The sequence below is a fragment of the Eschscholzia californica genome, unplaced genomic scaffold (genome assembly GCF_041429995.1).
Source record: "Eschscholzia californica isolate CP2 unplaced genomic scaffold, dmEscCali1.0.p SCAF_3, whole genome shotgun sequence".
NCBI classification, from domain to species: Eukaryota; Viridiplantae; Streptophyta; class Magnoliopsida; order Ranunculales; family Papaveraceae; genus Eschscholzia; species Eschscholzia californica.
The window spans coordinates 26,041,934-26,068,270 of NW_028238420.1; the positions used below are offsets into that span (position 1 = coordinate 26,041,934).

The window sequence follows — 26,337 nt, forward strand, 5'->3', positions numbered from 1 at the left end:
AAAATCTAAATTAGTTAGAAATTGGTTAAATTAGGAGAGAATTTAGGATTTGGTTAAATAAATAAAGAGAAATAAATCTGGAAAGAGAATTAGAGAGAGAAAGTACAACAGTAGAGAGAGGAAGTAAAATTCGGAGTGGAGAATCCCATGTTTTTCAGAGTGGCAATTCCGTAATTTTCTGGATGGCATTCTTCGTAAATTCGATAAAGAAAACGGATCCTTCCGTAATTTTCCATCCCCTCTGACGCGTTGGACTGGGAACGCATTTTTGTGTACGAATGGATTGGGCCCTCTTTTTCGGCCCAATTTTGGACGTCCCGCCCATTCCCTCTAAACAAAAATCAATTCATGGCTTGATTTGGTTTCTAAACGAAAATTAATTAAAATTTTTGTAGCTTATTTTTGCCAAACGTCACATCGTAATAATTGAAGATAAAAAAGCGCTTTTATTATGCCGAACCAAACAATCTAATTAGTTTATTATAAAGTACTTTTGTTTAAGCACGGAAAAAGAAGTTACCTTAATAAGCTATATGCGTATCCAAATGAGGCTACCCACTAAGACAGGTTGCTTATCCAACCTCGTCTGTCTCTCAACTATTTTTTGTTGAAAATCTATTGTCTTTAAACTATTTTTTTGTTCTTTCAACAAAAAAAAAAAACTATTTTTTTGTTGAAAATCTCTTGTCTCTCAACTAGAAACTAGAAAGAAATCAGTTTGTGGATCACTATATCAACCCCAAAGAGATAAAAGAGGAGGGTGTGCATAATTCCAATACGGAGGAGTATTATTTTCTTTCTTCTCGTCCCTCAACCATGTGCACGCTAGAGAAACGCGGTAACATTTTCTTCCTAACCCTAACCGGCGACGATGAACAACACCGTCTCAGTCCAACTCTCATCTCTACAATCAGAACCGCTCTCGGCCAAATCCACGCAGAAGCTAAACCTGGATCAGCTCTAATCACAACCGCCGACGGAAAATTCTTCTCTAATGGATTCGATCTCTCTTACGCTCAAGCCGCCGGACCAACCAATTTCTATGATCGTTTACTTGAGATGGTAGAAGCTTTCAGGCCGGTGGTTTCCGATCTAATTTCACTTCCTCTTCCAACAATCGCCGCCGTAACCGGCCACGCCGCCGCTGCTGGTTTCATGCTTGCTTTGAGCCACGATTACGTGTTGATGAGGAAAGATAAAGGAGTTTTGTATATGAGTGAGATCGATCTTGGAATGAATTTTCCTGATTATTTCATGGCGTTGATGAAATCGAAGATCTCGTCGCCATTAGCGAGGAGAGATGTTGTTCTTCAGGGTTTGAAGATTAAAGCGGATAAAGCGGTGGAATTGGGGATTATTGATTCAGCGTATGATAGCATGGAAGAGACTATGGAAGCTGGTTTGCGCTTGGGGGAGAAATTAGGAGGTAGGAAATGGAAAGGAGAAATTTATGCTGATATTAGGAAGAATTGTTTTCCTGAGATTTCTCAACTCCTTGGTTTAGTTGAGAATTACAAATCCGTTGTACCTGCTCGACTTTGAAATTTATACTGTATAAGAATACAAATTATTGGGTTTTGGAAATAGAATATCTAATCTTTTTTACAAGTGCTAACTACTACTATTTTTTTTGTTCATGCATCATTGTTGGCCACTCTTTAAAAAATGTAACTTTTTTTTCTTCCTTGTATCCACTATCATCACATATCGTTCATTCTCTCGCCTTTTACCTCTTATTTGTCCAAGACTCATCCTCTTTCTTTGGAGCTTCCAGGCAAGCTTCAAATGAAGCTTTAGCGAGAGAGATAGGGACATAAAGAATTCGGAGAGACCGAGAGAGAAATAAGATAAATGAGAAGCTTGAGAGATAGGGAAAGATAAGGACATAGAGAGTTTTTGAGAGCAAGATGAGATGCTAGATGGAGGAGAGGACGCAGAAGAAAAATTAATTATTTTGAGGGGTGACAGGAATGGTAGTTTGCCGGCCATGCGTGCCCGTAGGGCATGAGGAAACAACTCTTTGTCACCCAAGTATTTGTATTATGCAAGATTTCTTTGTTTTTCTTAAGAGGCAATAAACGAAAATATTTAAGTTCTCATGCTTGTGGACCTTTAAGCCTATGTTTGGCGTACGAGAAAGGATATGAGTATTATGAATAACAATCTTGTAATATGATTTCTCGTAACGACAATACCTTACTCTATATTGTTTGGCCAAGAATAGATTTGTAATTCCCGCCACATGCTTAAGTTGTTTCAGGGGCCTGGGAGAGGGGGTACAACCGGTGTCGTCGCACCGGGCCCCTCTCCAAACGAGGCCCCCATTTTGCTAAGGGTGGTCAACTCAATATAAGGCTCATGTTCTGTTTTTTAGCATGGGCCCATGCTTTTACGTTATAGATATTATAAGGGTTAATTACATTTTGGCCCCCTAAAGATGACTAGTTCGCCAAAATTCCCCCTAAAGATGACAAACTTCCGATATGACCCCCTTTTGAATGTTCCGTTAGTCAACTTTAACAGTTGACTAATTACTTCCTTTTTTACCCCTCTTTTAAAAAAATCTTACCCAATTTATCTTTTCTTTCAATACCGTCGGAGAAAGGTCGCCGGCTACAACCGACTAACACTTTGCCCGCGACAATCACCAGATATGAAAAAACAAAAGATTTTCCTTTTCGCTCTCTCTTTTCAAAAATTTTCAGGGATCCTTCTCCTCTATTCCTCTCATCCTCAGATCTCATCCTATAAACAACCCAACTTCATACACTATAAGATCAAAGACATGGACTTGTTTCTTAAAAATAGAGAGAGACGGACTTGTTTCTTAAAAATTTCAAACGTGGTCTTGCCTACAAATAATAAAAAGAAAAACATAAGAAAACCACAAATAAAGGCTGGAATCATAACTCTATAACAAAAATGCATGGAAGCAAAGTAATTCACTGCTATAATATATAGGCAGAACCATAACATAACTCTAGTACATAACAACATATACGGAGAATAAACCCCTCTTCATCTACATTGAGTAAACCCATTGCTACAATATATAGGTATACTAGCCTGACAAGTAAATTCTAATGTGCAGAATTTAAGCTTGCCCAAACTCATTTTCAGTTCTATGATATAACCTATATTGCTGAGGTGCGGCTAGCTCAAGGAACATGGTTGGTGGAATTAGCATGGCTGGTGGTAGAGAAGCAACATTCAAGATAGCAAATATTAAAGCTCAAGGAACAGTTTTAGGAACAGTTTATACCATTGTTACTCAATTTTACCTTGATTTGGTTCCTCCTGCAATTGATTTGGTTATTATGAAGGTTAAAAACTATGAAATTATGATCAGTTATCAATATGATATCTCATAGTGATTGTTGTCTCCCTGAATATTTTTGCCCCTTTTCATCCTTGCATATTCTTCTAATGTTCTATTGCACAAATATTCATGATATGTACTTCCTAACCTTAATCATGAAAACTAACCCAATTCAAGAAAACTCATAGACAGAATGATTTCAAATTTGATATTCTATGTTTGACAAATTCATGATATCTATGTTCGATAAATTCATGATAGTGATAAATTAGCTAGTATTAGAACTTGAAAGCATTCTCATAACCAACAAGTTGGGTTTATGTAAGATAGTCATTGAAGGTATTGAAATTAAGGTAAATTTACTTTCTTGTAGAAGTTCATCCCATACTAGATCCTCAGCAATAAACATATTCCTACTAGAGCTCCAACGGAAGTCGCTAAGTTTCAGAAGTTCTTCCACCCCTTTTTTTGACTTCTTCATTGTTTTTATTCGATTTTGAATGTTAGCTTTGCTGATTTTTTGTTGACACAAGGGTTGAACAACATTTGAAATAGCAACAAAAACAGGTCCTTTCCAACCGGCATTACCACCTTTACTTTTGTTGCCAAGAAGAGTTTGTTCTCTTAAAAGTGTCAAGCATCGCTCTGTCCATTGGAACAATCCATGTCACATTCTCCTTTTTTTGCGAATCAGCTTCATTCATCTCTAATAGTTTAACAAAATAAGCATGTAAATAAAACAAGTACACAAATTCATAATTCATATCATTCTAAAAATCAAATACATATCATTCTAAAAATCAAATACATATCACTATAAAAATCAAATACATGTCAACGTTGATACTCATTCCACATCCTAAGCGCAAGAACATCTCTAACTCTTGTCCAATTTGGATTTGGCTCGAGTCCTACTACATCATCCCTTTGATCAGTTACTTCATCATGTTCTTCCTCGACGGCATCTTCTTATTCATCACCATTATCATCTGGATCTATATCTCTTATTATATTATGCATAACACAACAAGATAGAATTATTTTTATTTGTGAATCCACGGAATAAAATGGAGATGCTCGTAAATATGCGAATCTTTTCTTCAGGACTCCAAACACTCGTTCTATCACATTACGTAAAGATGAGTCTAGATAGTTGAAAAGCTCCCTTGGGTTCGCTGGTTTACGTCCTTTATAATCAGACAAATGATATCTAGTCCCACGATAAGGCGTCAGGAAGCCCGGTGCAAGTGGAAAACCGGCATCACCAAGGTAGTACTTGTCTATCAAACAAAAAGTGTGCATTAGTACATTGTACAATGATGTCAACCATCAACAAAGTTTAGAGGTGGCATAGCTATACCAGAAGGAACTATTAGCTTGTCTTCACATGTTGTGACTGCAGATCTCAGCAACCTATTATCATGCACATACCCTTCCCATCCAGCTAGAACATATGTTATCTTCATATCAAATGAGCAAGCTAATAGAATATTATGTCTAATATCTCCTTTGCGGTTATGGTATCGTGGTTGGTCTTCTATAGGTACAGTTGCAGGTGTGTATGTACCATCTATTCACCAACACAATCCTTAAAATATGTTAATGGCCAACCACGTCTATTACCCATTTGTGGGGAAAAAGTTTCACATTCCGGCTTCACCACCTCAGGACCAAGTCTTAAGACAAATCGCAACTCATTATGAAAATGTCGATGAACTGTTTTAGAGGACCTAATCAAATCGAACCCGTTATGCCTCACACGCGAGTCGTGACCAATAGTGAGGAGGAATATAGCTACTTGTTCTTTCACACTAACCCACCTACCAGGTCTTAGCCCTTTGCCTACTAACATATTACACAACTTATTAAATGTGTTCATATTCATCCGAAGCATTGCGTGACAAGTTGAATCACTTTCTGAGTATAGTCGCTCAAGAATATGGTGCCTCTCAAATTCACGACTCCTAGGTGGTTCTCTATCTACATACAACTCCGCCAAACATCTGTGATAGGAAATCCAGGCAACAAGAATAGATAACCATGCAACAATCTCAAAGTCATGCGAGAAAGGCATCTTCCTACATTTCAAAACATACAAATTATTGGTTTAAAAGTGTTTCATGGGCTGCATAAGACAGACAGATTTTATTCCACATAGTTATACAACTAGACCAATCTCGTTCGAAGCTAAGTAGGCAACAAGCGTAGCTTAATTCCACATAGTTTTACAACCAGATCAATCTTGTTCGAGCTATAAGTAGGCACCAAGCATAGCTTGATTCCAACCACTAGTTGTGGCTTGTGGGTGCAGCCCTCTTATTGGATATGAATCATGAACTCCCAATTTAGATGGTCTAAAACAAGTCAGTAGCAGTAGGAAGTAAGCAAAAAAAAAAAGTTCAACTACTTGCAGATTCTTCTTTAGCACAAATTTCAGTCTTTATGCCAAATGCAACATAGAATTTATTAGAGCATATAATAGTTACAACTAAGAGCATCTTTTTCTGTTTTTCATTTACTATTTGAATTCATACTTCAAAGTATTTTAGAATACAAGAACAAGATACTCTCAACATGCAAAATCCATCAACGCTATCATCTTGGTATATGAGAAACTATCAGACTCTGAGTGGGAATATGATTTACAAGAACATGATACTAACAACAACCACATGAAAGAATAATCAACAAGGATTTCGATCTTCATATAAGTCGTCCCCAAGATTGTAGAGAAATTCGACAGAAATGGCAGTTAAGTTATGTGAATTGAAGACAACTTTCAAGAGGTTTAAGCCACATTTCCTTATGATATAGGGCTGCATAAGACAGGTGGTTCTGCAGAAGGCTTAGAAGCATGTCAAATCTTTAATATCCGACAACGTCGCAATCAACTTAAGATTTGACCCCTAGGGTTTTAGGTTTCCTACTTGAACACAAGACTATTTCTCTTTTAAGAGTGACTTGTGATGGGCCTATAAGGTTACCCTAAATAGGTCTACACCCGCAAGTGCACGGGTGTCAAGTTGTAATAATTTCCGGTAAGACCGGTTCGTTCCTCAGAGACTAAGTGAAACCTATTCTAAAACTTGAAAGTAACTCGGTTTTGAAATTGATTTTGGTTTTGGTTTTGAAAATAAATAAATAAATAAAATATTAAAACGATTAAAAAGGTGAAACTCAAATGGGGAAAAGTCAAATGGGAGAGAGTCTAGGTTTTCTGAATTCATCCATATAATCAGTTCTAACGATAATTTAATTTGGTCTAATTCGATTGTTCTTTGTATAACTCAGATTTTCAGTCCATGGATGGTCTAAAAACCCGGAAGATATTATCGTTAAAATAATAAAAACTGTAATAAATTAATCATTAGAATAATTATTGAAACTTCCTCTAAAACCCTAGATAGAGAATTAATTACTCATGGACATTAAATAAAAGAAATTGGAAAATAAAGTAAAGAGAGGAAGAAGAAAACTAAACTTTTTCTCGCTGGAAATTGTTTCCTGTTGCAGCCAAACGTGCCTTAAGGGAAGATGATTTTCTCATCTTCTCGGAAATATTTTCCCTGTGGGAAAAGTATTTTCCAATCTCTTTTCTCGTCTTCTTCACTGTTTTCTCTCTCTCTCTCTCTACTGTTTTTCACTTCTGATTTCTTTTTCAATCCGAAACACTAACTAAATGGAAGAGAAATTGATATGAGATGATGAAACTTTGAATAACAATCACTATTTATCTCTTGATTTTTCAGTTTTACACTTTCTCTCACTACAAATACATATCTCTCTCTCTCTTTGAATCTCTCTCTATACTGTTTTTCTATCTCTCACAAAAAGAATAACAAAGAAAAGAGAACAAAAGAAGAAGATGAAGATGATAATGGTTTCTCTGTTTCTCTTTGTTCGGTTATATTCCAAGCTCACTCCCTCTCTAATATTTCTGTTTTCTTGAGCTTTTTGACCCCAAAGATGAGATGATTTCTCTGTATTCCCAAAATCTTCTTTTATATCCCCAGAGAACCAAACTCTTCCTTTTCGGTTTCTATCTCCTTTCTATATAATGAAATCATCTCTGTCAAAGAAATAAAGGAAGAAAATCTTCTCTCTCTACTGTATATATCTTCAACCGAATCTTCATTTCATCTCTTTCCTTTTTCTCTTTTTCTCCTATCTCCTATTCATGGCAAGATATCCCTCTCTCCAGCTCGTATCTTTCTTTCCCTTCTCAGTCGGTTGGAAAGATCGAGTCTTGGTGGAATCGGTCTCGGTTTTAAAAAGAAGAAACAGCTCTCGGTTATAACAGGAAGAAGAAGATGATGATGACGTCAGCTGACGTCATCAAACTCGGTTTAAAGCTCGGTGTACCTCTGATGAAACCGAAAGTAGCCCACTTTGTGTCTTGTCCCTCTGATTACTTTGCTCGATGCGCACCACGTGTCCTTCTTGACTCTTGGTCCACCAAATTTGACCCGAACTTTGACTAGCTCTATCTTACTCATCCGGACTCCGATTTGACTTCCGTTTTCGCCTACGGGTTCGTCTTGGACTCTACTTTCCATCCGAGCACTAATACTGATCATGAAATCAGAATCACAAAATTACCAAAAATACCCTCAGTCTGCATTTCTCCGACTTTTATCCGTTTTGCACACATAACTCTGAAAAAGGTACCTGAGTAAGGAAACACAAGCAAAACATCAGAGTAACAGCTCGAATTAGACTAACTAGTCTAAATTAAGATATTCAGATGAGGCATTTTCATGACTCATCAAACATCCCCAAACTTAGATTTTGCTAGTCCTCGAGCAAAAATAGAAAAATAAAACTAAACCCACCTTCACCACTTTCGTAGGGAATCACGGTTGCACTTAGCACGTGCAACAAGCCGTTAAACCTCTAGGTTACCCAAGAGGACGAGTTTTGTCTCGTGAGGGTTTGCAGTGAATATACCCACAAAATTCAAAGATCAAAAATGCAAAAGGGTCTAAATATGATGTGGACCAAAAATGTTCATCCGGTAGATTTTCGAAAGTTAATAAAAATGAAATCTAAGTCGACCAAACCATACAAATGCTAAAAATCCCTTCACTAGTAATCAAGACTCGAAGTGCACGTGACCAGCCAATATGAGTATCATTTCGGTTCCAAACAGACAAGACCTCGATTACCTTCTCAATACATTTCGCCTCGACTGCTGCCTCGCGGTCATACACTCAAAAATTAAAGTCACTCAAGAATGGTTCACTCTATGTGTTAGTATGAATATGAAGGAAAACTCAACACATGAAAAAGACGGACTAAAATTTTGTGGACGACTGATCTCAAAGAAAGGAAACAACCACTAATACGGAATGGGGAAACTAACCAACTCTTCTCATCTAATCAACTATCTAACAATGCTCCCTAGAGGTTAATAGACTATAATGATGATGTAACTAGAACCCTTGAGAACTCGACGTCTTCAAATCTTCAAAAACTACTTCAAGGGATAAACACTTAAACAAAACCACATAAACACATTTTTTCTTTTTTTCTATTTCTTTTCTCTTTTTTTTTTTTTTTTTTTTTTTTTTTTTTTTTTTTTTTTTTTTTTTTTTACCTCTGGTAATACAACTCAAAATACACATCTTACTTTCTCAACAATTTCCTTGGGTATAATTTTCTCCTCTTTGCTTCATGTCTTATTCTCAGGGTTCTAAATGATGGACGATATCTATTTTCCTCTAGTTGACATTGCTTTCAAGTTTCTCAGACTACAAGAGAAGGGTTTACTTCCTGATGACATCCCTAGTGGTTGTAAAATTTGAACTCAAGAGATCAACTGAGCTCTAATGAATATTGCGAGGTTGAGTAGCTCTTCATTCTACTCGGAATTAGCTCAGAAGAGATCACTCAAAGCAACCAGAAAGGCTCAGAATCTCACACAGGTTAAGTCTCCACTAATGATTAATCAGGTTCTCTCAGAAAAATCCACTCTTCACCTATCTAACACTCACATGGCTAGTGCACAGACAACTTCAAGACTCGAAATTCATGGAAAAACCTTTAGCAAACAGATAGTCTGACGAACTAGACTCTATAACTATTAACAAAAAACAACTAGACTCACATTTTCAATCCAAAAATTAAAAATTTTGAAAAATTTTAAACCCTTTTGAATTTTTGAAATAAGGACTAAAAATTCAATCCCCTATCCCCAAACTTAAACCGAACATTGTCCTCAATGTTCTGAAGACTATGCAGAAATAATAGGATGTAAGGAAAGATGTTACCAGATTCGGAAGTCCTATGCATGGGTTGCCTCCCAGAAAGCGCTAAGTTTAACGTCTTCAGCCAGACGAAACAGATGATTCGAAAAAAATAAAAAGAATTAACCTACTGGATTACAAATATGTGATTAACTGTAAACCAATATTCGATACATCTGTGGGTCCACCCAAAACACAAAGTTTTCAGTGAACGATAGTCTCACATCTTTGTGAATTGCAGAGAGTGCATGTGAGACTATCAAAGAAGAGGGGCAATCCCCAAACTTAGTGGATGCACAGTCCACTAAGTAACTATAAATACTGGGACCAACGTCTAGAAAGTCATCAAAAGGATCGACATAACAATGAAGGGCCAATATATCCGTCGAAGGCAGAAAGTCATCTGCAAGTTTAGTAGATAGAATATCCACTATTTCCATAGACGTTCTCGAGGAGACATCTGAAGTGTCCCAAAAGGGATCAACAACCGAGTCTGAGACCATGTGAAAAGTCAAACTAGAATCTAAGGGTAAGGCAATATGCTCGGGGACCACGTCAAGGTCTATGGTTTCCTTAGGTAAACAGTCTGACAAACTATCCAACATGTCTCTAGCGTCATCAATGTCCTCAAAGACATCTGCAGCCTCGCAGTTATTCCTAATATCATGCCTTCTTATCTTTTCACCTAAGACTGACTCCTTACAAATCTCAAATGTCGGAAAGTTCAGAAGTGTGTCATCCCCAAACTTGCTCATTGAGCCATCATCCTGGATATCAACGTCTAATGCAGTCCTATCATGGTGAGATGACATAGGTGGAGGAAGCAAGACAACATCAGACCTTTCAGGCTCTAGGATATTATCAGTAAATTCGTCGACATTTAACTTAGTACTAGGGTTAGACGTATTACCCTCGTCATCGTACCTAGTACCCTCTTGAGTTTGGGGTGGTGAAACCCCTTCCTCATCGACGAATGACTGTGACTCAAGCATCTCTATCTTTTGAGTTAAGGACTCAATCCTCTGCTTCGTTTGGGTCGCAAATCGTGACATAATATCTTCAAGAGTCTCCTCATAATAAGGCTCACTAGTGTAATTAACTGAAGACTCTTGATAATAACTTCCTCCGTACATATTAGGATCATACCTGTCTCTAAAGTCATTAGTCTCAGAATAGTGTGGACAATAAGGTCTCTCATATATATTTGGCGTCGGACCATATCCATCGCTAATCGGACCATCTCTACACATTTGTTGATAATCTCCTAATGTCATATGAGATTGATCAGGCTCATATGGTCTACTCCACTCACTAATAGACTCGTTTCTAGACGTTCGTTGATAATCCCCAAATGTCATACCCGGTCGGTTAGGCCCGTCTCTACACATCTGTTGGTACTCTCCTAGGGTCATACCAGTCCGGTTAGGCTCAACTAGCCTATTCCCCTCGTTAAGTTGCTGACAATCTCTTAGAGTCGTACCACGTTGGTTAAGCAACTGTTGGTATTCTCTTAAGGTTATATCAAGGTCATCATCATCAACAGGGTACGTCCAACCATTAGAAAAATGCGCCATGATGATCAGGCACGATCACAAGATGGGAATTGACACTTGCAAAAACTACACTCGATTCCTTTTTATTGGTCCATTTTTTTTTTTTTTTTTTTTTTTTTTTTAAACACGAAAACCGAGGAAGCACTACTAAGATCTTATAAAAAGTACCCACTAACAGGGGATTCGTGGGTGATTAGAAAAATTACCTCCCGTTCAAGACGGGCGACGACCTTTGTAGACGACCCGGGCCACTCTTCCCTCAAGTGTTCGAACCCGAGGCTTCCTTGGATTTTCGGTTACAATTTTTAAAAGCCCTCCAATTTAGGGTCAAAACAAAAGAAAGTACTAAAAAGTCTAAGTCTCTCCTCACCAAAATAAATAAAAAAAATAAAAACAGTAAATTTCTTCTTTTGAGGTCCTCCTCCTTGTTGCGCCTTCTCTTCAGCTCCTTAGTGTTCTGCACACCAAAAACAGAGAAGCAAGTCAAAGTATCCAAAATTCAAAACTTACCAAAAATAAAAACTTTCCAAAATTAGAATAAATTTAAAACATAGTCCCCGGCAGCGGCGCCAAAAACTTGATGGGCCTATAAGGTTACCCTAAATAGGTCTACACCCGCAAGTGCACGGGTGTCAAGTTGTAATAATTTCCGGTAAGACCGGTTCGTTCCTCAGAGACTAAGTGAAACCTATTCTAAAACTTGAAAGTAACTCGGTTTTGAAATTGATTTTGGTTTTGGTTTTGAAAATAAATAAATAAATAAAATATTAAAACGATTAAAAAGGTGAAACTCAAATGGGGAAAAGTCAAATGGGAGAGAGTCTAGGTTTTCTGAATTCATCCATATAATCAGTTCTAACGATAATTTAATTTGGTCTAATTCGATTGTTCTTTGTATAACTCAGATTTTCAGTCCATGGATGGTCTAAAAACCCGGAAGATATTATCGTTAAAATAATAAAAACTGTAATAAATTAATCATTAGAATAATTATTGAAACTTCCTCTAAAACCCTAGATAGAGAATTAATTACTCATGGACATTAAATAAAAGAAATTGGAAAATAAAGTAAAGAGAGGAAGAAGAAAACTAAACTTTTTCTCGCTGGAAATTGTTTCCTGTTGCAGCCAAACGTGCCTTAAGGGAAGATGATTTTCTCATCTTCTCGGAAATATTTTCCCTGTGGGAAAAGTATTTTCCAATCTCTTTTCTCGTCTTCTTCACTGTTTTCTCTCTCTCTCTCTCTACTGTTTTTCACTTCTGATTTCTTTTTCAATCCGAAACACTAACTAAATGGAAGAGAAATTGATATGAGATGATGAAACTTTGAATAACAATCACTATTTATCTCTTGATTTTTCAGTTTTACACTTTCTCTCACTACAAATACATATCTCTCTCTCTCTTTGAATCTCTCTCTATACTGTTTTTCTATCTCTCACAAAAAGAATAACAAAGAAAAGAGAACAAAAGAAGAAGATGAAGATGATAATGGTTTCTCTGTTTCTCTTTGTTCGGTTATATTCCAAGCTCACTCCCTCTCTAATATTTCTGTTTTCTTGAGCTTTTTGACCCCAAAGATGAGATGATTTCTCTGTATTCCCAAAATCTTCTTTTATATCCCCAGAGAACCAAACTCTTCCTTTTCGGTTTCTATCTCCTTTCTATATAATGAAATCATCTCTGTCAAAGAAATAAAGGAAGAAAATCTTCTCTCTCTACTGTATATATCTTCAACCGAATCTTCATTTCATCTCTTTCCTTTTTCTCTTTTTCTCCTATCTCCTATTCATGGCAAGATATCCCTCTCTCCAGCTCGTATCTTTCTTTCCCTTCTCAGTCGGTTGGAAAGATCGAGTCTTGGTGGAATCGGTCTCGGTTTTAAAAAGAAGAAACAGCTCTCGGTTATAACAGGAAGAAGAAGATGATGATGACGTCAGCTGACGTCATCAAACTCGGTTTAAAGCTCGGTGTACCTCTGATGAAACCGAAAGTAGCCCACTTTGTGTCTTGTCCCTCTGATTACTTTGCTCGATGCGCACCACGTGTCCTTCTTGACTCTTGGTCCACCAAATTTGACCCGAACTTTGACTAGCTCTATCTTACTCATCCGGACTCCGATTTGACTTCCGTTTTCGCCTACGGGTTCGTCTTGGACTCTACTTTCCATCCGAGCACTAATACTGATCATGAAATCAGAATCACAAAATTACCAAAAATACCCTCAGTCTGCATTTCTCCGACTTTTATCCGTTTTGCACACATAACTCTGAAAAAGGTACCTGAGTAAGGAAACACAAGCAAAACATCAGAGTAACAGCTCGAATTAGACTAACTAGTCTAAATTAAGATATTCAGATGAGGCATTTTCATGACTCATCAACTTGAGGGGTCTAAAAATGCATCAAGAGCATGATATATTCAAGTTTACATCCTTTGACGACCATTAATGGTGGAAGAGAGCTTGTAGAGTAATAGCTGATTAAGGTTTCTGGGTTTGTATTTTTGCCCAACTAGATCGTAATTACACATAACTCTTATCAATTACACATAATGCAAAAGAACAAAAGAAATCATGCAAACAATCCTAATATAGAGCACAATGTTCATTAGGCAACTATTATATGCCTAGGTAGTGGTTCATTAACACAAACTGATAGAGTAAACAATAAAGATTTTGAAAACCTGAGTAGTAAATCAATACTAGGTATACTAAATTGGTCAATTATCATATATACCCAAGTTGATCAGAACAAAAATCGAAGAACCCTAGAATTTAAAATACCAGTTCGACTGAAAACTAGATATCAACCATTAAATGTTGTAAAGATATAATCAAACCCTAGAGAGAGAGATACGAGTTAGAATTCATGAAAATACCTCACCCGAGCTTTGATCTTCAAGCTTCACAAAGAAATCTGAAAGTCGCAAAAGGTTAGAGTGAGAAAGTTAGGGTTCTGAATTTACGAGTGATATGAGTTAAAGAGAGCTTGAGTCGAGTTAGAGAGGGAAAGAGAAAGAAAGAGAGAGTGGGAGAGAGAGGGAGACAATACCTAAGCCAAACTTCGTCTTCAAGCTTTTCTCTGAGAATCGCAAAAAGTTGGAGAAGAAGACGACTGGAATTGATTTTCAGATTATGGGAGGATTTGGGTTGATTTGAGGATTGGATTTGGGGCGTAAAAATCTAAAATCCTAGTAAATCTTAGGGGGTAGGGTGGACTTCTTGGCCAATACAAATTATGGAATTAGAAATCCTTGGGATTCAAGAGTCCTAGGATTCTTGGTAGCCAAACAGACCAAGGATTCATGATTCCTACCAAATCCCACTTTTGATAGGAATCCCACTTAGGAATCCTGCAACCAAACACACCATTAACATTTTTTTTAAGTAATCGATTCTAGTCTATTGGTCCTGTAAAAGAAATATCTAAATTTTCAAAAACAATAAATGATAATAAGTTGAGAAAGTATAAATAACCAAATATATAAATAGTATTTTTTATTTAATATAAATTATTTATTTTGTATACTACATTACGGGTTACAAAAAAAGTGGTGTTGCTTCATGCATGAAACAACTCATTTTAGGGCGTCTTAAAAGAACTATATGAGGTATGGAGCATGGCGCATCTAGCTCAAGTCTGCCGCATAAATCGCCCACATGTCTGTGAAATATCTCAAGGAATCAATGGAAGTGCAATCGGTTGCAATTTAAAGTAGTCGAAGTGTCCGTCCCACTTGCCCACTTCCCCACTTCCCATGCTTTAGTTTCACGCGCCCCTTTTCTCTTACTTCTTTTGCTCTTCCATGTTGTACCACCACCACAATGGATGCCTGAAATTGCCCTAACTAGCCTCAATTTTATATCTTCATTGGGAAGTTCTATTGGGTCTTCCTTTCCCCAAATCTCATGGGATTTCACGAGGAAGAAGGATGGCTATAACAAAAAGGCAGCTTAAGCAATACAAATCTAAGTGAGAAGTTACATAGATGAAAAACTAGAATAAGTAACCTGAAAATGACAAAGTCAAAGCATGAAGCATCGTATAAAAGATCTCAACGTCTTATTAGAAACCGGTTCTCAACGTCTTATTAGAAACCGGTTCTCATAAGCCTACCATTTTTTTTATGATTCAGTGTTTAAAATGTTTTTAAAGTGGTTAAATCTTTAAAAATTATTTATCATCGGGTTTAGGTTGATTTCGAGTCGTTATAGAGTGATTTGTAAGTAGTAATCGATCTCATCAGATCTGAAAAATTCGAGTAGTAACAGACTCAAGCCAACACGACGCCTAATCGTGGCTCTCAGACGAGAAAGTTCTAGACATTGCTTAAGGTCTCGAATTAGACAGTCCGGGAACCAAATCTAAGTCTCGGAATGCTCAATTTGAGACCTTTCGGACTGGTTTGAGTCTGAGAGTATGGTTACCATCTTAGGTTGTCTAGTCTAAAAAGATGTGCCAATACACTCTTGGGGAGGGCCAAAAGAAGAAAAGGACACCTATGGTGGCACCTTATTGATGAATCTTCTTTTATCGAGTATTTTAAAGGCGCTTCTTGTGAGTGTTATAGGCGCTTTTTGTGAGTGTTATAGGCGCTTCCATGAAAAACACATTTGAGAGGGAGTTTGTGAAGGAAAGGGGCGCCTACAACACTTACGCGAGGCTCCTATAAAACTTCCACACACTTGGTGGTGTCCGTCCAATGGACCAGTAAAAAGGTCTACTCCATAGACATCTAGAAGGAAATCGAAAATCCCAAACTAATTAATAAAGACTAACGGATGACGCCGTCACACTTCCCAAGTCCAACTGAACAAAGATATTTACTACAGTAACCTTATCACCACTTAATATTTACTTAACTGCCACCGTAAAAACAAAAAGCATCAATTTTTCCGTAAATAAAGACATTTACTTAAATAAATATCACTAAAACCAAAATCTTGTTACTTATTAATTAATCTATACACTTTGGGATTATCAATTCCTTTTCTGGCTTTCTCAGTTTCTCTTTATTTACTCACTTCTCAAAACAGAGACCAGATAGAGAAGAAGAAGAAGAAGAGTTTAGAGAGAGAAAGTAGAGAGAGAAAAAATGGCGTTGAGAAAATCAGTTTTCGTAGGACTTGTAGAAGGAAGAAATAGGGGATTATTAATCGGAGCTCGATCCATGTCTTCATGGTGGAGTCATATAGAACCTGCTCCTAAAGATCCAATTCTTGGTGTTACTGAAGCTTTTTTAGCCGATCAAAGTCCAGATAAAGTTAATGTTGGAGTTGTAAGTTTTGATTTCTATAATCAAACCATTCAAACTCTTCTTTTTTACTGTTAGATTAGATCTGCTTAAATCTTGTGCTGATTCTTTTTTTTTTTGTTTATAGGGAGCTTATCGTGATGATAATGGGAAACCAGTGGTTCTTGAATGTGTTAGGGAAGCTGAGAAAATTATTGCTGGAAATAAGAACATGTAATATTTGAATCTGAATCAGATTAAATCTTCATTTTTTTTTATTTATTTTATGATTATTTTCCATTTCACTGTTTTATTCTTGGTTTTTAGCATTTTGGGATTTTTGAAGACAAAATTCTCAAAGTTGTTGAAATTGAACAAGTTGTTGGTATATGGGTAGTTGTACATAGCTAAACAAGGTCAAGCTGTGTTGAATCAGTTAAACCCTAGGGGAAAAGGATTCTCATACTCCTGTTGTATGGATGAATAATTTCACAAAGTGACGGATAAACTTCCATTTAGATTGATATTCGGGATTTGCTCATAATCTTGATGGATTTGTCCTGAGGGTTTTCCCAAGTAAAATCTTCAACTCTAGTAACTGATTGCATTGGTTTCAAATTTCTTGGTTAAAGGCAGAAATTATGATTTGCCATGTTCCTTCATGCAGATGTTAGGAAACCCATTTTAGTGAAGATAAATATGAACCCAGATTACCCACAAATCAGAAGCTCATCATCATGATAGAGGGGGCATGGGAGAATTTTATAGTTTTCTAGAATTGGGTGGTTATTATATAAGTGGATGGGTAGATGGTTTATGCAATTCTTAAAATTGATCTAAATATACGCTTGTTGGCAGACGTTAGCTAAGTTTTGTCGGTTCCTTTTGTAGTTTCTTTGTAAGATTTCTTGTGTACACCCAACTAAACTGCGCAATGAGTTTTGAATTTGTATCTTACTCTAAGATTCTATATCTATCTATAATAGGGAATACCTTCCCATGGGAGGAAGCATGCACATGGTGGAGGAAACACTGAAGCTAGCATATGGAGAGAATTCTGATTTGATCAAAGATAAAAGGATTGCTGCTATTCAAGCACTTTCAGGGACAGGTGCTTGCCGAGTTTTTGCTGACTTCCAGAAGCGTTTTAAGCCAGATTCCCATATTTACATACCTGTCCCAACATGGTCTAAGTGAGTAGCTTACTTTTTGGGGTGCGAGCATTAATGTAGAATTGTGCTTATTATTTGATGATAACCATATTGTGATACAACAATCTACTACTGTATTTCTACAAAACTGATCTGAGCTTTATTCGACAGCCATCATAACATATGGAGAGATGCCCAGGTACCGCAGAGGACTTTCCACTACTACCATCCCGAAACGAAGGGATTGGACTTCGCAGCACTGATGGATGACATTAAGGTATACTGAACTTGTTGCGTTTATCATCAATTTATTCGGACTCCAAATTTCCAATTTAAACTAATTGATGTCTGCTCTTATATATCGATGTTGTTGCAGAATGCTCCAAATGGATCATTCTTTTTGCTTCATGCTTGTGCCCATAACCCAACCGGAGTAGATCCAACAGAGGAGCAGTGGAAAGAGATATCATATCAGCTTAAGGTATACTATTTCCTGGGACATGCCTTTCGTCTCTCTCATCTATTTCCACGTTAAAAGCCAACCATGTTTATTTCTTTTAAACCTTATGGTGTTGATTCCAGGTGAAAGGCCATTTCCCCTTCTTCGACATGGCATATCAAGGTTTTGCAAGTGGCGATCCTGAGAAGGATGCTAAGGCAATAAGGATTTTCCTCGAGGATGGTCACTTGATTGGATGTGCCCAATCATATGCCAAAAATATGGGGCTATATGGACAGAGAGTAGGATGTCTGAGGTATTTTTGATAATTTATCTACGTTACTACGGCTTCGAGACCATTCAAATGAATTCCTTGACTTAAAACTAAGGATCAGTTGGCACAGAAGCTTCCTATATGCCCGACTTAGTATGAACCAAAACTTGTGTAAGTCAGTAGAAATTCAGGACACGTAGGTCCAACCGAACTTTCTACTCCCTTAAAAGCAATAACAACAACATCAAAATTCTCAAGTACTTTCAATAAGTTACCTACGTCTTCTAGACCTTCGAAATGAATTCCTTGACTTCTTGTAGCTAAGGATCAGTTTGGCACCGGTGCATCTTGGCAATACTTTCTGTAACTTCAAAGAATCAATTTTAGGCTGATGTTTTAGAATGAAGTGAAACATATTCTGGAATTTCAAAGAGTGATAACTATGTAACAAAATCAACCGAGATAAACTCTTGTACTAGCTCCATGACATATAAATCTATTTTTGTTTCTAGTATTGTTCTAACTGGACGTTCCACTGGCTTTAAGTTGTATGGCATGCTGATAAATTTCCTAGTTTTCTCTTTCTCGAGTTCGGTGTCTAATCAAATAAAAGAATTTTAGGTGCCCTTTACTGACTCTTTCTTAGGACAAACCTTTTTTCTTATCATGCTTTATTTACTTTTTCCTTGACAGTTTGGTATGTGATGACGAGAAACAAGCAGTAGCTGTGAAGAGTCAATTGCAGCAGATAGCCAGACCCATGTACAGCAACCCACCTGTTCATGGTGCTCTTGTTGTTTCTACAATCCTCAGCGATTCAGATTTAAAGAACTTGTGGCTGAAGGAAGTCAAGGTAACTAATTTTTTTATTTAAACGTATTACATTTAATTTGACTGTTCATTTTATCCCTCACTATTGATTAAGGTTAATTTAGATTATGGGGTGTCTTTGTTTCGTGGAAACACTGTATCACTGAGGAAATCCTTTTTATGAATCAATCAACTTCCAAAACCAACCAGTTCACTCAGATGTTCATCATTTCAGGGTATGGCTGAACGAATCATAGGAATGCGAACTGCACTGAGGGAAAACCTAGAAAAGTTGGGCTCCCCACTTAACTGGGAGCATATAACTAATCAGGTATATTAGTTAGTACTTTGTAACTCAACATAAATTTCTGGTTAACTTATATAGACATTAATGATCTTGAGAAGGATATCAAAATATTTTAGGCATTGATCTCGTCAAAACTTGAGATGATTTATGGTTTTATGAACAGATTGGGATGTTTTGCTATAGTGGGATGACACCTGAACAAGTAGACCGTTTGACGAAAGAATACCATATCTACATGACTCGCAATGGCCGGATTAGGTATCATTCTATCTCACAGTTTCTCTTTACCTGTATTTTCATTGACTGACGGGTATTGATTTCCTTTCGCAGTATGGCTGGTGTTACAACAGGCAATGTTGGATACTTGGCTAACGCCATCCATGAAGTTACAAAATCTGCTTAGAGAAGCTCAAACTAAATTATTAGCATCAAAATTAACTCTGAGTGAGGTATTTATATGTAGATGCTACAGAGAAACTGAATTATGATATAATAGTCATCTTAGTCAGTAGAGGGGATGTTTCAATAATAACTTGAATTTCATCCAAAATCTCTTCATTATTGAAGAGGGGTCTGGGGGAGTTGTTTGGTTTAATAATAATACTGAATGAGAAGTTTAAATCATCCCATTTTGCTGTGGGTGAAATATTTTTGTCTCAATTTGGATTGAAGAAAGTAATTGTTTGTTTTATGAGCGCCGAAAATATAATGGAATCTTATTGACAGAATTAAGTAGTGGCTTTCTCAATATCATTTGCTTAAGATATAGAATGCTTGCTAATTTCCTAAACATGTTTAATGTAAGTAAGTTTCTCAAGTATATAGAAATAAATCGAAAATTTATAAGCTCGAAAATTTGGCAGAACTCCATTTAGAATTTAGACTTTACATCTCATTCTCTTATTATAACACTCTGCCATAATTTCATTGCTTGCATCAGAAGGAAATTTGGCTTCATAGTACTCATATAACAGGAGATTGGGTGGAGAAGAGTACAAAAAGAACATCCACTTTTGATTCATATAACTATGAGTACATCATAAAACAAAACAACTCATAAAATAATCGTTACAACATGTAGAGATAACAACAGCGGAGATCGCCCCAAGTGTCCATGAAACTTTGCATACAAAATGTAGTCATATAGAATTACATGGTTGGAGCCTTGGAGGTTTCGAACCTCTAGTTTTGGTTATGATGTGCATTTTAGGGATAAGCAACCGCCACCTTGAGGACAGAAAACCAGTTCTTTACAGACAGAGACGAGCGAGTTGCACAAAAAGAACGATCCAGAATTAATATGAAAAAATAGTAGTACTCTGTACTCCATACCATAATGTTTTGGAGCTTCACATCCTGTTTCTAGATCATCCAGGCACTGCGTGAATACAGACTACTCCCTGAAAATCTGAAGTATCCCAATCAGTAATCATACAGAAAATGGATAGCTAGCGAATTTGTAAATGGATAGCAAAGAAGACAGAGAAAAGAGAGAATATGGGCTATTTGAGGATTCTATACCTCCAAAAGTTAGATGACAAGTGTATCCTGACGAATCCGATTCCCCAATCAGCCCATCTCTATCAAATGCTCCTTTTAGAGCTTCTTTCACCTTCATGTTCACTTCTCTCATTGGCAACAAAGGAATGGAACCTTTATTCACCTTCTACCCAGCTGCATCCAGCTCCTTTTCTCACTCCTCTCTCCTTCATCTTCTCCCTCATCACTTCCACCTCTCCCCACCTCCCGAAATCCGCCAATATATTCGATAGCAGTACATAGTAACCCGCATTCTCAGAACCCAATTTTATAATCTGGGCACCTGTATACTCACCAATCTCCAAATTGGAGTAAGTTTTACAGGCACTAAGTAATGCACCCCAAATATCGGCGTTAGCTTCGATCGGCATTGTTTTGATCAAATTTAGAGCTTCACTTAACCGTCCTGATCTTCCCAACATGTCAACTATACATGCATAATGACTTTCTCTTGGATTCAGTCCAAAATCCTTCATTTTGTTGAAAATTTTGATTCCTTCTTCAACCAATCCTCCATGGTTACAAGCTGACAAAACTGCCATGAAACTAACATGATCTGGCTTTTCCACCAACTCGAAAGTTTCAAGAGCTTCTGTCACAAGTCCATGGACAGCGAATCCACTAATCATTGAATTCCAAGTAACCAAATTCTTCTCTGTTATAAGATCAAACACTCTTTTTGAGTATTGAATCCTTCCACATTTTGCATACATGTCAATTAGAGCACTACCAACGAATGTCTGAGCTTCGAAATCGTTCTTCAGTGCCCATAGGTGTATCTCTTGTCCTCTTCGAAAGCAAGCTTTTTCAGAGCAAGCTGAAAGCATACTTGTAACAGCTATTGGGTTCGGCTCAATTTGATTAATGATCATCTCTCTGAATGTGGTTTGAGCTTCACTGAGGTATCCATTATGTACGTAACCCACAATCATCGAGCTCCATGAAATCACATCTGGGTCCCTAATATCTGTAAAGACCTGAGTTGCATGTTTCATGGACCCACATTTGCTGTAAACAGATATAAGAGCGTTCTGAACTCTTCTATCCGGATCAAATCTGTTTCTAAAACAGTAACCATGGATTTCTTTACAGTAATCAAAGTACATTAGATCAGATACTGCTGGTAATAAACTGGCTATGGTTATAACGTCAGGTTTTAGTCGTAAACCCAACATCTCAATAAAGAACTTGATTGCTTCACTAGGCCGATCGTTCTGAGCGAGAGAAGAAATAATACCACTGTAAGTAACTATATCTGCATCAAATCCACTACTTTTCATGTCCTGAAGCAGTTTTATGCTTTCTTCAAAATAACCATGAAGAGCATAGCTAGAAATCAGAGCATTCCAAGTAATTTTATCAGGACTAACAGTGTATTTGAAGACACTATAAGCTTCTTCAATGTTACCAAATTTCCCATACATCGATATAAGCGAATTACATATGATTGAATTTGATTCATACCCACTTTTCGAAACAAACCCATGTAATTCTCTTACGATTGCATTCGATAAACAAATAGATAAAACACTTACAATGGTCACTTGATCTGGTTTCAACCCACTTCTTACCAATTCGCGGAAACTTTCCAAGACTTCCAAATCATACCCATTTTCTATATATGCAGATATGATTGAATTCCATGAAATAATATCCCTTCGACTCATCTTTTCGAACACATTAATAGCATCTATTAAATCCCCACATTTCCCAAACATTGCAATAAGCGAATTCGAGACAAATAAATCTGATTCAAACCCATATTCATCAGCTAAAATTTTAAGTTTCTTGCCTTGCTGAAGATCTGATGATAAAGCACAGACCTTTATAAGACAAGAAAATGTGTAAGAATCTGGTTTAATTGATTGTTTCTTCTCATAGAAGAGATTTAAAGCTTGTTTATACAGTCCATTTGAGGAATACCCTCTGATCATAGCATTCAAAGAATATATATTATGAACAGAAACCAGGCTGAAAACAGATTCAGCATCAGAGACATTTCTACAAACAGAGTAAAGGCAGATGAGTTTAGAAGTAAAGAATGAATCTTTTTCCAACCCATGGATCACTATTTTTGAATGTATAAGTTTTCCCAAATCAAGATTCTTGTTAAGTATACAATCTTCTAGTAATCTGACAAAACCAATTGGATTTGATGAAACGTGATTAATAAAGGTTTTGGTGTTGAAATTTTTCTTAGAGATTCCCCAAAGCCCTAATCTCAAGCTTACCAACCTGAAACTCAGGAATTGGGAACTGGCAACTGAATTCAAGAGCATTGCCTACTAAAAGTGCGCCTTTACACATTAGATGGGTCGTCTCGTCTTCGTGGACCTAACGAGGACTTGAAGAGCAGATAAGCAAATTCTTTGAAATTGACTCCCTAGTTTAACTTTATTTGGCCTCCCTACTTTGTGACCAGCTTCCTTTATGGCATATTTTTTTCCGTAAATTCAAATATAGCCCCCTTTTGTTAACACCTTCAGTTAACTTTAGTGGTTAACTCTTTTGTTTCCATTATTGCATTTGTTATAAAAGAGATTTGGAAATTCAATTTTGGCCCCCTTTAGATATGGGTCAATTCCAAAAAAAAATCAATCATTTTGGACAAAGTTAAGGGGCCAAAATGAAATTCAATCTAAAAACACTTAAGATACCTCATCTTTCCCTCTCTCTCATCCACATCATCAAAACCAGACACCTCATCATCTTCTCCGTTGAAGGTCGTCGACCGGCCAAATTTTTCGGCGACCTTCAAATTTAAAAAAAAAAAAAATTAACTCTCTCTCTTGTTCTTCCATCTATCTCTCTCCTTCATCTTTCTCTCTCTCTCTCTTCTTCTTTCCCCCCCTCTCTCTCTTTCCCTCCATTCTCCCAGTTCTCTCTCTCTAGACCTCCGACGAAGTAGTCTTCGTCGGAGGTCTGGTTCGTCGCCAGATCTGGCGATTCTAAGGTCACCAGATCTGGCGACGAACCAGACCATCGAAGGTCTGTTAGGTCGCTAGATCTAATGAGCGAACCAGACCTTCAATGGTCTGGTGAACCAGACCTCCGGCGAAGATTACTTCGCCATAGGTTTAGAGAAAGAGAACTGGGAGAATGGAGGGAAAGAGAGAGAGAGTGAGGGAAAGAAGAAGAGAGATAGATGGAAGAACAAGAGAGAAAAAGTTAAATTTTTTTTTTTAAGTTTGAAGGTCGCCGGAAAATTTGGCCGCCCGGTGACCTTCAACGGAGAAGATGATGAGGTGTCTCGTTTTGATGAGGTGGATGAGAGGGAGGGAAAGATGAGGTATCTTAAATGTTCTTAGATTGAATTTCATTTTGACCCCTTAACTTTGTCCAAAATGATTGATTTTTCTTTGAATTGACCCATACCAAAAGGGGGTCAAATTTGAATTTCCAAATATCTTTTATAACAAGGACAATAATGGAAACAAAAGAGTTAACCAATAAAGTTAACTGACGGTGTTAACAAAAGGGGGCCATATTTGAATTTACGGGAAAAAATAGGTCATAAAGGAAGCTGGTCACAAAGTAGGGGCCCAATAGGAATTAACCCTATTTATTTTGATTTCTTCTTACTCTTCTTCAGTATCAACAGATAGGCATTTTACAATGAAAGTCTTATTTACATTACAAAATCGAGAAGAAAAGGAAAACAAAGACACAATATGGGATTGTTAACGGGTTAAAATGATCATTTTACGCACATGTAGCACTTGTGGCATATGTATGACCACATGTAGCACTTGTACCATATGTTGGAGGGGGATACGTTGAATTATCAATAAAAAAATGGGCGTTCAGACAAAAAGTCCAAAAAGATAGGTTCAATAAGAGAGAAGTTCAGGTTAGATAATAAGGGGTGTGTTGATAAAAAATTACACTAGGGCCATCAATCATGAAGTGTTTATTGAGACGCCAAACCCAACTTGGCGTATGGTTCTCGTTTGACCCAACCCAAAAGTCTCTTGGTGGGCTCTTTTCAACCGAACCCCTAAAGCTCATGTCAAGGTCCAAACGCGTACAAAGAGTTTCCACGTGTACGAAGCCCCACGTGTCTGAATCTCTACGCGTCCAAATCTCTACTCATCTAGATCTCCACGTAACACGTGGAATAAACACTAAAAGTAGAGATCCCGCACGCATCAAACACCCCACGATGATGAGGATCGTTGTAATAGTCCCGCATTGCTCGCAAGAGTGTCCAAAGACTGGGCTATAGGTGGCTCAAGCTTAGTAAGTACCGAGGCCTTTTGGGTGGGCTTGTGGTGCCTTCGTCAAGAATAAAACCTCGTACCTGTGTGAGGTGGTTAAAGCAGAGACAATATTGGCAACTGCTAAGGCTTGGGGTATTACAAAGTGGTATCAGAGCCGAGGACGGCTCTTCGCTGAGGGTGGGGGACTGTAATAGTCCCACATTGCTCACAAGAGTGTCCAGAGACTAGGCTATAGGTGTACGCTCAAGCTTAGTAAGTACCGATGTCTTTTGGGTGGGCTTGTGGTGCCTCTTTCAAGAACAAAACCCCGTACCTATGGGCTTGGCTTGGGTGGTCAAAGCGGGGACAATACCGGCAACTGCTAAGGCTTGGGGCGTTACAAAGTGGTCTTTGTAACGCCCCAAGTCTTAACAGTTGTCGGTATTGTCCCCGCTTTGACCACCCAGACCAAGCCTCACAGGTACGGGGTTTTGTTTCCCACAGGAGGCCTCAGTATGGGTGATCAAAGTAGGGACAATATCAGTAACTGCTAAGGCTTGAGGTGTTACAAAGTGGTATCAAAGCCGAGGACTACTCTTCGTTGAGGGTTGGGGATTGTTATAGTCCCACATTGCTCGCAAGAATGTCCAAAGACTGAGCTATAGGTGTACGCTCAAGCTTAGTAAGTACCGAGGCCTTTTTGGTGGGCTTGTGGTGACTTCGCCACCTGTGTGAGGTGGTTAAAGCGGGGACAATATCGACAACTTCTAAGGCTTGGGGCATTACAATCGTGGACTTGGTCAACACGTCTCCTAAGGCCAACTTCCCCTCATTAATGAACCACACAACATGACAACATCTTACCCGTCGACGAGATCGGTAAGCGTACACGAGGAGCAGTTACTAGATAACACACACAACTAGGGGTGTACTCGAGTAGCTCTAATTTTCTGAAATAGGAATGGTTGATTATGTTGAGTTAATTTTAGTTATATGGTAATTTACTTATTTTTTCGTCTATAATAAAAAGTTTTAAGTGATGTCTTTATGTTTCATTTGCACATGAAGGGTATAGTGAAACACAACAAGAGTTTGGAAATTGTTGGCACAAAATTTCAAGTGAACTACAATCCAGTTGTAGAGTATAAAGAAGTCACACCAGAGAATCACGAGCAAGGTCCTTTTATAGAGGATATCAATACAACAACAATAATCGAATATATTTACATGTATCTGACATCCACAAGAATCGTATCTCAAAATTGT

The 26,337-nt window shown here is 37.5% G+C and overlaps 4 protein-coding genes across 5 annotated transcripts; 2 read left to right on the forward strand and 2 right to left on the reverse strand.

The window, feature by feature from the left end:
* The first annotated feature begins 712 nt into the window (after positions 1–712).
* LOC147549213 (enoyl-CoA delta isomerase 2, peroxisomal-like) lies at positions 713–1,608 on the forward strand. Its single transcript, XM_086672447.1, has one exon. It carries the CDS (start codon positions 817–819, stop codon positions 1,540–1,542), a length of 726 nt encoding a protein of 241 aa, XP_086528573.1. The 5' UTR covers positions 713–816; the 3' UTR covers positions 1,543–1,608.
* A 3,033-nt stretch (positions 1,609–4,641) lies between these two features.
* LOC147549214 (uncharacterized) lies at positions 4,642–5,393 on the reverse strand. Its single transcript, XM_086668262.1, has 2 exons — positions 4,943–5,393; positions 4,642–4,889 (listed from the first exon to the last, which is right to left on the reverse strand). Exons 1-2 carry the CDS (start codon positions 5,391–5,393, stop codon positions 4,642–4,644), a joined length of 699 nt encoding a protein of 232 aa, XP_086524388.1.
* Positions 5,394–16,022: 10,629 nt separating this feature from the next.
* ASP1 (aspartate aminotransferase 1) lies at positions 16,023–19,979 on the forward strand. The gene is made up of 10 exons (XM_086665990.1): positions 16,023–16,397; positions 16,501–16,586; positions 17,339–17,545; positions 17,675–17,780; positions 17,880–17,984; positions 18,086–18,258; positions 18,910–19,069; positions 19,262–19,357; positions 19,497–19,591; positions 19,664–19,979. The coding sequence occupies exons 1-10, from the start codon at positions 16,215–16,217 to the stop codon at positions 19,734–19,736; spliced, it is 1,284 nt and encodes a 427-aa protein (XP_086522116.1). The 5' UTR covers positions 16,023–16,214; the 3' UTR covers positions 19,737–19,979.
* A 351-nt stretch (positions 19,980–20,330) lies between these two features.
* LOC147549216 (pentatricopeptide repeat-containing protein At5g16860-like) lies at positions 20,331–23,478 on the reverse strand. Of its 2 annotated transcripts, none has more exons than XM_086665989.1 (2): positions 20,855–23,478; positions 20,331–20,733 (listed from the first exon to the last, which is right to left on the reverse strand). In XM_086665989.1, exon 1 carries the CDS (start codon positions 23,149–23,151, stop codon positions 20,989–20,991), a length of 2,163 nt encoding a protein of 720 aa, XP_086522115.1. In that variant the 5' UTR covers positions 23,152–23,478; the 3' UTR covers positions 20,331–20,733; positions 20,855–20,988. The 2 variants fall into 2 exon arrangements, with proteins under 2 accessions (XP_086522115.1, XP_086522114.1); XM_086665988.1 differs by having other exon boundaries at positions 20,331–20,741.
* Between the last annotated feature and the right edge of the window lie 2,859 nt (positions 23,479–26,337).

Bases quoted from the DNA above. Each gene is read 5' to 3' on its own strand.
- LOC147549216 (XM_086665989.1), bottom strand. From the start codon at position 23,151: ATGCTCTTGAATTCAGTTGCCAGTTCCCAATTCCTGAGTTTCAGGTTG.
- LOC147549214 (XM_086668262.1), bottom strand. From the start codon at position 5,393: ATGCCTTTCTCGCATGACTTTGAGATTGTTGCATGGTTATCTATTCTT. The intron at 4,890-4,942 runs GTAATAGACGTG...GTTGGTGAATAG, and splicing joins AACTTTTTCCCCACAAATGG to ATGGTACATACACACCTGCA.
- ASP1 (XM_086665990.1), top strand. From the start codon at position 16,215: ATGGCGTTGAGAAAATCAGTTTTCGTAGGACTTGTAGAAGGAAGAAAT. The intron at 16,398-16,500 runs GTAAGTTTTGAT...TTTTGTTTATAG, and splicing joins ATAAAGTTAATGTTGGAGTT to GGAGCTTATCGTGATGATAA. The intron at 16,587-17,338 runs GTAATATTTGAA...TATCTATAATAG, and splicing joins ATTGCTGGAAATAAGAACAT to GGAATACCTTCCCATGGGAG.
- LOC147549213 (XM_086672447.1), top strand. From the start codon at position 817: ATGTGCACGCTAGAGAAACGCGGTAACATTTTCTTCCTAACCCTAACC.